This window comes from Lampris incognitus, chromosome 14, assembly GCF_029633865.1.
Source record: "Lampris incognitus isolate fLamInc1 chromosome 14, fLamInc1.hap2, whole genome shotgun sequence".
NCBI classification, from domain to species: domain Eukaryota; kingdom Metazoa; phylum Chordata; class Actinopteri; order Lampriformes; family Lampridae; genus Lampris; species Lampris incognitus.
The window spans coordinates 14,863,284-14,875,627 of record NC_079224.1 but is presented as its reverse complement, the minus strand read 5'-3'; the positions used below and the strand labels follow the sequence as shown (position 1 = coordinate 14,875,627).

The 12,344-nt window shown below is 50.2% G+C and overlaps 1 protein-coding gene across 1 annotated transcript in view; it reads right to left on the bottom strand.

Moving 5' to 3' along the window:
• Positions 1 to 279: 279 nt before the first annotated feature.
• The window catches only part of skila (SKI-like proto-oncogene a), a 40,905-nt gene continuing 28,840 nt past the window's right edge, over positions 280 to 12,344 (bottom strand). Inside the window, exons 5-8 of the mRNA XM_056292552.1 lie at positions 10,506 to 10,648; positions 7,668 to 8,047; positions 6,495 to 6,725; positions 280 to 5,635 (exon numbers count right to left, since the gene is read on the bottom strand). Coding sequence (XP_056148527.1) covers positions 5,384 to 5,635; positions 6,495 to 6,725; positions 7,668 to 8,047; positions 10,506 to 10,648 — 1,006 coding nt within the window. The 3' untranslated portion in view covers positions 280 to 5,383. The remainder of the gene's footprint in view (positions 5,636 to 6,494; positions 6,726 to 7,667; positions 8,048 to 10,505; positions 10,649 to 12,344) is intronic.

Sequence of the window (12,344 nt, the reverse complement as noted above, 5' to 3'; positions counted from 1 at the left end):
CCTGTTCAGGAGGGGGAACTGGGGGGAATAGCGTGATCCTCCCACGCGCTACGTCCCCCTGGCGAAACTCCTCACTGTCAGGTGAAAAGAAGCGGCTGGCGACTCCACATGTATCGGAGGAGGCATGTGGTAGTCTGCAGCCCTCCCCGGATCGGCAGAGGGGTGTGGAGCAGCGACCGGGACGGCTCGGAAGAGCGGGGTAATTGGCCAGATACAACTGAGGAGGAAAAGGGGGTGAGGGGGGAGGACTGATAAGAAAGACCAAGGACAACATTGATGTGACACTACAGAACTTTACTTGAATTTGATCCAAGTTCATTGTCTATACAGGGCATATTTACAAGATCGGAAATCAGGGAGGGGCGAAAAAAAAAGAAAACACTAGATACAACTGAGGTATTAGCTAAAAGCATTTACAGGTATGTAATTTACTAGTAAATATCAATTATGATAAACTGTTAGAGATGCAGTGTCGTCTGCTTTAAAAAATCTTTTTATATCACAACATGAGGTAGGAGAACAGTGTCTCGATTCATGCAAGAACAAACGTCTCATCACACTGTAGTATTGGCAACATAGTATGCAATGATCAGACACAGACACTGCGCTTTATATTCCGGAACAGCATCGAGGGGAAAATAATCATTTCAGAAAAGCCATAAATATTTTTCTTTTTCTGTACTCGTTCTAACAGGGTGTGTAAGGTGTACAAAATGAACCCATGGTGCGTCTATTCTTGGTAACCGGGGTCACGTGACGGATCTTATCACACAAGTTGCGGTTTACTTCCTGGTTCTCCCCCCGCCCTGCCTCCACCACCCCCACCCCCACACTGGCTCATAAAACGCAGGCAGAAAATTACACGCCCGACTATAAAGCATATAATCAAGTCAGCAGTTCAAAGGTCACCTTTCCTTTATTAACAGACTCCGGGGGGGGGGCGGGGCGGGGGCTACTTTATTTCCATTTACGCTCACACGGCCAGGAAGTATTTCGTGGTTTTATGAAAAGAAAAAAAATTCCGCATTCAAATTGCAAAACTCTTGCTGCTTCCGGTGGGTGGGCCAGCGCAAATCCTTATTTTTTAATTTTATTTATTTTTTAGTTAAGTCGGGCCAACGTCACACCAACAGAATCCTGTACAAAGCATATCCAAGTTTTTCATAACACTGCAAATGCAAGAGGGGCTGCACACGCGGTGCCCCGCCCCGCCCCCCACCAAGTCTTTTTAGTCCAGTTTCTCGTGATGGCATGGCTGAAATACAGCATCCCCTTATGTATAAAATGCAACTTGGAGGGGGAAAAAAACAAAAACACACACACCTTTAACTGTCGTAGAAACGTTTGCGGATTTCTAAAGAGGTAATTGTGGCAATAATACATCTAATACTGCGTGATGACGTCTCATCCGTGTAATGCACACCATCTCATAAAACCATCTCTGCAACTCAGACGATAGCTAGCTAGTCTCTTCCTTTCGCTAGCTGCTGTACCTCATTCACAAGTGGGTAGCCAACACACCTGGGTGCCCCCACCACACACACACATGCTCAAAGAATAACTTCTTCGAAAGGACGAGGCTACATTTTATGTTCTCGGTGAACTGGACTGAATTTACATTAAGCTAACTTTTTCAGCAAAAAAAAAAAAACTTTCTTTATAAAACTCATCGTAAAGGTTCATCATGCATTATCGCAACAGCTCGTGTGTCACGTGGGGGGCATCTTTATACAATAAGCAAAATGACTCGAGTTGGGCCTGTTGACGACAAACTAAAAAAAACTGGGGGGGGGGTGCATGCAAAACAGAATTTTTCTTCTTTAAAAGACTTTTTTGGAGCAAATTTTTCAATTTCGCTTGGGCAAGCGGGCGGGTGGGGGGGGTCGTTGGCAGGGTGACAAAGGGCAAAAAACAAAATCTAATAGCATTGCACAATGACAGTTCATCAAGGTGAAATCCACAAAAGAAATGAAGCAATCAGTTCATAACGGGGGGGTGGGAACAACAGCACTTTCTTTCCTATTGTGTGTTCGTCCTGCACAACGTCTCCCCAACGCGGAGCTTTTTCGACTCCCCGACATTCAGGTTGACAAGGGGGTAAACTCAGGGTACCCACTGACAAAAGTGGACAAAAAGGGGAGGGGGGGCTGTGAGGCTTACTGCAGCCTCCTCAGATATCGGTTCTGGTCCAATTTCTATACAACCTTTTGAAGATTACTCATAGAAGAAGAATGTAGTTAATATATTAATGACTACTGTATTTACAAAGTGAATATAAATCTTTAGTTAAAACATTAAATATCTTTTTCTTTCATAATTTCCAGGAAAGTTTATATGGAACAGTAGAGTGTACATCTGCAGTATGGGTTCATATGTGTGTGTGTGTAGGGGGGGTTGTTTTTTTTTAACAGCTTGTCAAGTCCACACGTTGGCTGTCGGTCTTCTCCCCCCAAGAAAACACCTGCGGTCCAGCATCTCCAACTACTTGAAATCCGGTCCTGGACTCTGCGGAGTCCTTGCGATGCGGCATCATAAAGGGAGGTTCAGTACGAGAATTTACGTCGAGCGGCCGGCGGCACACAGTGGAATGTCTGTCAATTTGCATTTTTAGCAGATGCATAAAGAAATTCAACAGTTAAGCGAAGGTCAAGCCCCATCCTCTTTCAACAATTATTTACACACACCCACACACACACAAACACACACACACACACAGGGATCTCCTTGGCGGCAATGAAAGCGCTTTTGCCTGGCAACTGACACAATAACAGTCCTCTTTTGCTCTGGCGGGGTGTCTGCTTGCTCTCCTGGGCATCTATAAAACACCGCATCCCACAACCCCACCCCAGCTGATCTGGCACCGGAGACGGGTGGATGTGTGTGTGTGTGTGCACGAGAGAGTGAGTGATGGCTGTTTTGTGAGAGTGGAGTAGGAGGAAAGCAGTGAGCAGGGGGGGATCCTGTACGGGATCAATCCAGGGCAGGGAGAGGCCCCCCCCCCAGACAACAGCAGCTGCCCCCCATTCTGACGGCATGGACAAAAGGGGCTCCTCTGTACCCCTGGTGTCTGGGGCCACCCAGCCAGCCAGCCAGCCGGGGAGAAGGGCGTCAGCCCCCCCTTGTGCGCGCCCCTCCTCGCTCAGGTCCTCGCCTCCCTCTTCCTCTCTGCCTGCCTGGTACTGTTTGTTCAGTCGGGTGGAAGAACGTGAAGCAGGGGTCGGACCCGAGCCCCAAACCGCCCCAGACTAACTGCTTTCACCTGTGACCCACATTCTAAGAACACGACAACGTGCTGACAAACGGGCCGGCGATAAAACCACCGGCTCACAATGGAGTCAAACGAAAACAAAACAAAATAGAAAGGCCCGAAAAAGGGCCCGGAAAACAAGTATAGCCCACAGCTTTGATCACCCGGGAACACAGGGGCCATTGTTCTGCATGAATGCGAACGGACCCTAGTGTGTGTGTGTGTGTGTGTGTGTGTGTGTGTGTGTGCGCGCGCGTGCGTGCATGACTTTTACACACATGCGAGTTTGCGCGAGTACACGCGTGCATGAGAGCATGTGTGAGGATATTGTATCACGGCCACATAGTATCACCACCACAAGTCTCGAATGTCTCCAAAAACAAGACACCGTGAAAGACTCGGACTTGTTCCCTCTCACCGGAGCGGCTCCGGCTCGGCCACGCCCCCTGCAGACATTCCATTCCTGCAGAATGTGGGGAATGGCTTTTTTTTGTTTGTTAAATAAGATGTGTGTGTCTGTGTGTTTGGGGGGGGGGGGGGGTCAGCGCACAACACCTCTTGTGAGCTTCCTCACGCCGAGCCTTAGAAGAACCGCAGCGAGTCAGTCCTGGCTGGTGGGTGCAGAGGAACTTTCCTCCCAGTAGGGGGCCGGGGTTGCCGGGAAGTTAAGCGTGCGAGGACTCTGGAGGTCGCAGGGTGGGCTGCAGGGCGGGGGGTGGGATGTGCAGGGCAGTTGGCAAATCAGCCAAACGAGAGCTGTTTGGGTCTGAGGGGCTGGGATCCAGACCGGAGGACTAAGCGAGCTACCTCGGGGCTCACCATCACACACGCTGGTCTTGGGTTCAGCCTCGCTATCAGCAGACTCTCACCAGGTTTTCAGAGATATCAGTTTTTTTTTTTTTCTTTTTTACATGTTTTCCCCCTCCATATATCTGATGCTTTTTTTCTTTTTTACACACCTATAACTTTTAAACCTCTTTATCTCTGCCTTTGATAAGGAAACGAGAGGATAAGGGAAAAGAAAGGAAGGGGTTGAAAAAATAAAACTCAGATGAAAATGTCCACGCGGTTTCCTGCAGTCGCTGCTGCTTGAGCATTTGGGCTGCATGTACAAAAAAAGCAATTGGCCGTGTCTGCGGGTTGGGAAGCCGGATGTGGGTGTGTGTCCTGGTTGCCGCACTGGCGCCTCCTCTGGTCAGTCGGGGCGCCTGTTTGGGGGGGGGGACTGGGGGGGAATAGCGCGATCCTCCCACGCGCTACGTCCCCCCTGACGAAACTCTCTCACTGTCAGGGGGAAAGGAAGCGGCTGGCGACTCCACGTGTATCGGAGGAGGCGTGTGGTGGTCCGCAGCCCTCCCCCGGATCGGCAGAGGGGGGGTGGAGCAGCAGCAAGACCGGGATGGCTCGGAAGAAAATAGGGTAATTGTCCAAGTACAAATGGGGAGAAAAAAAAAAGGGGGGGGGATCCAAAGAGAAAAAAAAACCCAGAAAAGCGGGGGCAACCAAAGCACGCCAGGGGCCGGGGGTCCGTCACGGTGCCAGGTAGTCGTACGAAGTGAAGTTCACCAGGGGGCCCAGGGCAGAGTCTGTGCGTCTGAGCCTTGCTCCTACGTCTCCATAGCTCACAACTGACCAGCTCCAGAATCCAGAAGAGAGGGTGAGGAGGGATGAGGAGCAGCGGAGGGGGGGGGGGGCTTGGAGAGACAGAGATGAGCTTGAAATGGGTCTTTTTGAACTGAATGGACTTCCTGTTTATAAGCAGCCGTGTTCGTCGAGTAAAAACTATAAATAAAGTCGAACACACACACACATACACACACACACACACATACCCCGGAACATTTAAATACTGTTTAAGAAAAGGGGGGGGGGGGCAAAACACGATGGGAAAGGGGAAAAAAACCCCATAAAATGTCAAATCGTCTTTAAATCCTCAGACACTTCAACATAAGAGACGATGGCAACAGTCCTACACCGCCGATCAACAGGAAAGAGGTGATAAGGGGGAGACGCACAGCCAAACCTAAAAAAAATGTCCTCAGGAGAGACGCGGTGGTGGTGCAAGTCTGTCTTCTCTGGTTCAGGCTCATGGAAAAACGGGTGGTTGGTTGGGTGTAGGAGTAGTGGCGGCGGCAGCTACTTTTGGCCGGCTTCTGGGGCCTCTGAGGTGGAAGCGGAGGGCGGGGAGTGAATGTGCAGGGGCCCGGTGGAGGGGGTGGGTGGAGGAGAGGGGCTCCCTCCCGCCGTGCCGGACTGGGCCATCTGCTGCTTGAGCTGAGAGATCATGCGCTCCAGGTTCTCCCGGGCCTCCCGCTCCCTGCGCAGCTCCTCCTGCAGCTCCTGCCGGTCGGCCTCCGCCCGCTCCAGCCGCTGACGGAGCTCTGACAACTGGGGGGGGGGGGGGGGGGGTCGAGAGAAAGGGACAGACAGAGACACATGAGCAGGGAGAGAAAATCAGAGGGAGAGACAGAGGGACATGAGCTAAGGCTAGTCTGAAAACACACACACAGACAGACAGACACACACACACACACACACACTCCCACTGCCAGACAGTCTGAGTTTGACGCCAATGGGAACATGGTGGGAGGAGCCAGAGCTTCTGTAAGAGAGAGCTAGGACGGGAACATTCCAGACCAGAGCCCAAGAAAAAGCCCGGTGGAAACCCAAACAAAGGCTCTGTGTGTGCTGTCACAGACACACACACACCGACACCAACACGCACAGACACAAGCAGTGGAGCTTATTCGCTCCTACAAACACACAAACATATTGAGCTCAGTTACGAAGACAAACCACCGCAAATACACTGTTCATATGGCACTCACTCTCTCTCTCTCTCTCTCTCGCTCTCTCTCTCTCTCACACACACACACACACACACACTGCTGAAAGATACTACCACTTTCCCAGACTCAAGGTTATGTAAAATATTGACTCTAGCTTCTGAACAGTCCCTGGAGTACACATACTGGAGTACACACACTGAAGTACACATACTAGAGTACACATACTGGGGTACACATGATGCAGGTGAGTGTAAAAGTACTCTGTATGCAGGTATGATGGTATGATTTAAGAGTGTGGCTGGCAGAGCCTTACTGCTTTGTTTATAGTCACGGAAACAGCCTACAAACTACCGCGTATTCCACCGTGGCATCTGCACCATTTTAATTTTGCTTCAGCAGGATATATATATATATACATATATATATATACACATAGGTGAGGCGGCAGTTTCCCCTACCTGTGCGGCGTAGTGGGCCTCCTGCTGGCGCTGTGCCCCTGGCTCACAGGCACAGGCCTGCTGCCGGAGCTGCTCCAGGCGGCTCTCCAGCTCCAGCTGCTCTTGGCGGGCCTGGCCGAGCCGCCGGGCCTGCTCGCTGTGCACCGCTTCCAGCTCACTGCGGAGCTCCCGCTGCTCCGCGGTCAGCTCCCGCAGCCGGGCCGCCTCGCCACCGCGCAGTGCCTCCAGCTCCTGGGGACAGCCGGGCAGAGCCAGAGACAATATTCGTTAAGTAAAGTGATACTCTTATCCCTTGAAAATTTATGGACTCATCAATAGGAAACTACTCTTTTGCCTGTCCCTCCTCGCCCATGCCTGGAGGTCAGAGTGCGGAGTCAGACAGAGAGGAGTGCCCCTGAAGCTGGGAGAGATTTAGTGTCGCTGGGTTGAAACTGACTCCTCCAACTGAACGACCATTTATCCTACTAATCAAACACACACACACACACACCCCTGCTCTGGTGCCCCATTCCAGATGGTGACAGTTAGGGAAATCTAATTTTGAGTGGCTGACCTTCGCCGCCAGTTCCTATGTAGGAAGTCATCACTGTGATCAAGGCAACGACCCAAAAAGTAGGCCATGATGAAAAATGAGAAATTAGTTCATTTGCTGTCCTGCTGCCATAAATTGCATAATTATCTCAAGTTCATCGCATCGTATAATATCTACAGGACACGCAGGATCCAGAATGTCGGCACTTACGTTACTTTGAATCCTTTGAAAATGACCGCAATTTCTTTTAATTTTGTGCCATCCATCAATTTACTAAAATAGGTGGAATTCCTTAAAATGATAGAAACCTCCTTTTGGAGCAACACCCATCTTTGCTAGGGCCATAGATAATTAGGAAGCGTGTGTGTGTGTGTGTGTGTGTGTGTGTGTGTGTAATACCATCTTCTGGCACCCACTGAGTTGTCAAGAGCATCATAAAACAACAACAGCATCTGATGCAAAGCTGGTGACACCATCGAGCTTTAAGAATTACCCCTTCTGGGGGGTGGGGAATCATTGGAACGCAAACAGCATCACCTCTGCCAGCCCATGCCAAGGACATGTTTAATAGGCAGGGACTAGTTAACAGGGCTCGTTTATCTCTGGGGGGGGTGTTATTGCTCCAACAGCCGCCAACTTACCATCTCCAGCTGCTGCTGCTTGTGGAGGGTGGAGTTGAGCTTCTCCTGCTGCCTGCCGTACATCTGCATTATCTCCACCACAATCCTGTCCTTGTCGTCCTCCAGCACCCCCGCCGCCAAGACAGTGCCATCAGAACCCGTGTCCTTAAACGCTACCTCAGCTGCAGAGGACAGCGACGATGACACGGGAGGAGGTGGAGGAGGAGGAGGAGTGTAGACGGGGGCGTGGGCGGCTTTCTTGCAGCCCGTGCTGCTGCTGCTGCTGGTCTCCATAGAAACTGCCTGGCCTTGGTGTTCCTGCGCAGCGGCCGAGACTGCAACGGCACGCTGGGCTTTGGCCTCTTCGGCGTCAGTCGCGGCAGGAGGAGAAGTGTGAAGATCTGAATGGGGGGGGGGGGGGGGGAGAGGGGAGGTTGAAAGACAGGAAGTGTGAGGCGAGCTAGTACGCACCCTTGCCTACGCTTAGCATGCCCCCGCCTGCACAGTCTCATGGAAAGCCGGTGCCTTTCCTCGCTCAGCGTGCATGTGCACAGAGGCAAATGTGCGAGCACGCCGGTGTGTAGACGCCTGGCTCAACTACCGCGGAGCCGAACACTCGCCCACAATGAATCATGCAGACACACACACACACAGAAAGACGGCGAGGAGGAAAGGGCCTCGTGTAGGCGTTGTGCCACTCTATGTGGGTGCCTTCTGTGTTGAATCTCTTCCTCGTGGGAATTGAATCAAACAAACCTTTTCGCTCCTTTTCTCTCTCATGTGTATCACACACACACACACACACACACACACACACTGAGGGAAAGGAAAGTGGGATGTGTAGGTATTCTGAACTGCTGGTAGTGTTGGTATAGTGTGTGTGTGTGTGTGCGTGTGTTGCTTCGCATGTGTCACTGTGAGGCTGGTGTGACAGTAGAGGTTAGTCTCACAGCACTTGCTGTGGGTTGATATGGGACCTTCACTGTGAAGGAGAGAAGAGAGAGAGCGAGAGAGAGTGAGAGAAAGCAGAGGGGGATTTACCAGCCTAATGTATTCATATATGTGTAATGGGAAACAGCACATGCTGAGCATAGCATGCATGGCACTGGAAAGGAGAGTCACATACCGACTGCACACACACACACAAGTACAAACTCACAGTACGATAACCCACTTACTCATGCACACAGCAGTCACACGACGGTACACACACATGCACGCACGAGACAAATGCACACCAACTGACAGGAATGAGTCACAGAGACACCGGGGAGGAGGGGGAGGAGGGATCAAACAGTGAGAGACAGGGGACAGACAGGCTGAAGGAAGAGGAGGAGGTATAAAAAAAAGTTGAGAGACGGAAAAACTAGGTGACGGCGATAGAGACGCTGGTGAAGTGGGGGTGTGGTGGGCAGATGAGAGAGAGAGAGAGAGAGAGAGAGAGAGAGAGAGAGAGAGAGAGAGAGAGAGAGAGAGAGAGAGAGAGAGAGAGAGAGAGAAAGAGAGAGAGAAAACAGACAGTAGATGGAGAGAGGCGGAAATGAAGGGAGTGAGAGAGAAAGTGTGAGAGAGAAAAATGGATAAAATCGAGAAGCAGACAGAGGACAGAATTTAGAGATGACTGCCAGGAGAAAGAGGGAGAATGGGGGGGGGACTGGGAGAGAGTGGCCATGCAAAATGCCTGAAAGATACAGATGAGCTGAGAGAAAGAGAGACAGAGAGATGGGGCAGTGTGCCTAAAAGGTCTGGGTTATAGAGGGGGGGGGAGAAAGACAAAGAAAGGGAGAGGAAGCGACAGCAGACAGACTGAGCGCGAGAGAGCGAGGGAGAGAGAGAGAGAGAGAGAGAGAGAGAGAGAGAGAGAGAGCGAGAGAGAGAGAGAGAGAGAGAGAGAGAGAGAGAGAGAGAGAGAGAGAGAGAGAGAGAGAGAGAGAGAGAGAGCAAGCGAGCAAGTGCGAGAGTGAGAGAGAGAGAACAAGTGACTGGCAGATCATCCGACATGGTGTAATGCAAAATGAAAAAACCCTGGACACTTGCTTAACATAGTCGTGCGTGTGCATGTGTGTGTGCACGTGTACACACAACCATGTAAACACACACAGCAGAGGTCACCACCATTTCCACTCCTCTTGCTCATCAATAGCAATACGCCCCTCGAGCCTTTATGTGAAGGTCAACATGTGAATACATGCGTGGCTGCAGAGTGTGTGTGTGTGTGTGCGTGTGTGTGCATGTGCAAGTGTGCGTACACATGTAAACATGGGACTGGATATGTTGATAATGTACTACTCATCTGCATGCATGCATGGCTGCATGCCTGAGCAGATTGTATATATGTAGTGTGCACCTGTCAGCGGTGTATTGTGTGCTATATGTATACTCTTTATCTATCTATACACACATGCACATATCTCCTGCCACTGTTTGTGTCATGAATATAGCCCACATGCCTGCTATTCCAGTCAGATGTGTGTCCACTGCATGTTGAGTGTACGATTGGACTACAAATAAAATACACCATCAGTTACAGTAAAAGTGAAAAATCAGAAAACCGTAAAAAGCAGCACAGTTAGAAGTGAATACACAACAAAGAGGAGGAACGCCAAATACCAAAAACACAAAAAAATACTTGTTCTGTCAGAACATTTCTCTTTTGTATGTTTGCCTATGGGGGTGTGTGTCTCTTAGATCCAAATGTCTCTTGTTTGTCTTTCTGCTGTATGCTTACTAGTCGCATGGCAGCTTTGTCAGAAAGTGTGTGTGTGTGTGTGTGTGTGTGTGTGTGTGTGTGTGTGTGTGTGTGTGTGTGCGTGCGTGCGTGCACTGACGCGTGCCCGTCCCCATCACCACGTCACTCACCCATGGGTGGCTCGTCGTGGCTCAGTGCTCTGCGGCTGTAGTGGTGTTTGAGCAGGGCTCCCAGCACCTCAGGGCTGACCTCCGCCTCCCTCCGCAGGGACACGTTGGGAGCCACCATCTTATCATATGTGTACAGATAGTAGCTGGGAAATGGCAGAAAGAGAGGAGAAGAGGGGTGAGAGAAGAACAAGTATTAAAAGAGAATAAAACTGTTCTTTAAATTCAACTTGATGTGGTAATTCTTGCCAATTTCTAGACTTCTGTGTAAGCGTTCACACTGGGGAATGGCACAAGTGTAGTTACATCATATCCTTTATTCTAATAAACGCCGCTGCAATACAGGATATACTGCGTATGGCACAAGTGGAAACAGCAAAACCATCATCTCAATGGCTCATCATCAGTCACAGTGCAAGTCCTGTCTTTATGGGTCAGCCAGTTGATGGCTATATGGTGTAGTCAGTTGATGGCTATATGGTGTATACAGTGTTGACCGGGTACACACACAAACACAGGCAGGGCAACAAAAAAAAAAATACCACAACAACAAAAACAAACCCAACTACATATTTCAGGTCATGGTTGGGCGATATGTCAAAATTATCCTACTGGCCACCGTCAGCCTGACCATCGGCGACTGCCGATATATTTATCCAATCGCCTGAGCCTATTTCAGGTATGGACTAATGACATGATTGAAGAATCCCATCCCAAGCCACTCACTTTGAGATTGCAAGTGAACTTAATAGAAATATCTATTTGGATTTTTGGTGACATGTCACAACAGTAGCTTTTTCAATTTTTGGAAAATTAGCAGTACGCTGTGAACACGAGTCAGAATTTTTTAACACCTTCCATCCACCCGTTATCCAAGCCGCTTATCCTAGTCAGGGTCGCGGGGATGCTGGAGCCTATCCCAGCAGTCACTGGGCAGCAGCCAGGGAGCCACCCTGGACAGGCCACCAGTCCATCACAGGGCCGAATACTGTAGCGAATTCAGGGGGCAGCCGGGGAACTGCCGCAGCCGGGATGCGAACCTGGGTCTCCCGCACCACGGGCGACTACGTTAACCAGTTGACTAAAAGGTCCGACCCTTTTAACACCTATTGACGAAAAAAGGGGAACCACTAATATCACCCCTAGTGGCATTGCTGAAGCATTAGCTGCACCCCCGTAAGTACCCAAGTGGCCTTTGTTTTATCTATATTCCAACGCAACACAGTGGTATCAGAGTAGGGCAAAACAATTACTTGGCTGGTGTTTCAGTGTACAGTAACACCATTTGAAGACAGGGACAGAAAACATGAATATGGATATTTCTTATCGTGTGTTTGCAAGGGCCTCAGCCTGAGCAGACCTACACCTTATCACATATGTCCAGGTACTGGGTGCATCTGGGAGAGATAGCGCCTGGAGATCCACTAAGCCACTGAGCCAATGCTATCTGCCTATTCCTGGCTACATGGTGAAAGGAGGGAGGTAGTGCTGGAAAGAGAGAGAAGAGAGGGGAGAGAGATAGAGAGAGAGAGAGAGGGGGGAGAGAGAGAGGATCAGAGTACGAGGAAGAGAGAGAGAATAAAAGGGAAAAAGAATTCAAAAAACAGGGGGGGGAGAGAAGGAAAAAGAACAGAGCCCAGCAGTAAGAGAAGAGAGAAGCTCTGAACCCTCCCCCACCACCAGTACCCTCCAGACACAGTGAGGACTGAAGCTGTGAACTAGGTTAAGCATGACAGCTCAGTGATGCTCTGCATGCAATACTACCAAACTACCAACCACGCCTGGCTCTCCATCCTGATGGGGATGCAGTGACGGAAAGGAATTGCCTTAATGGAAATCTGA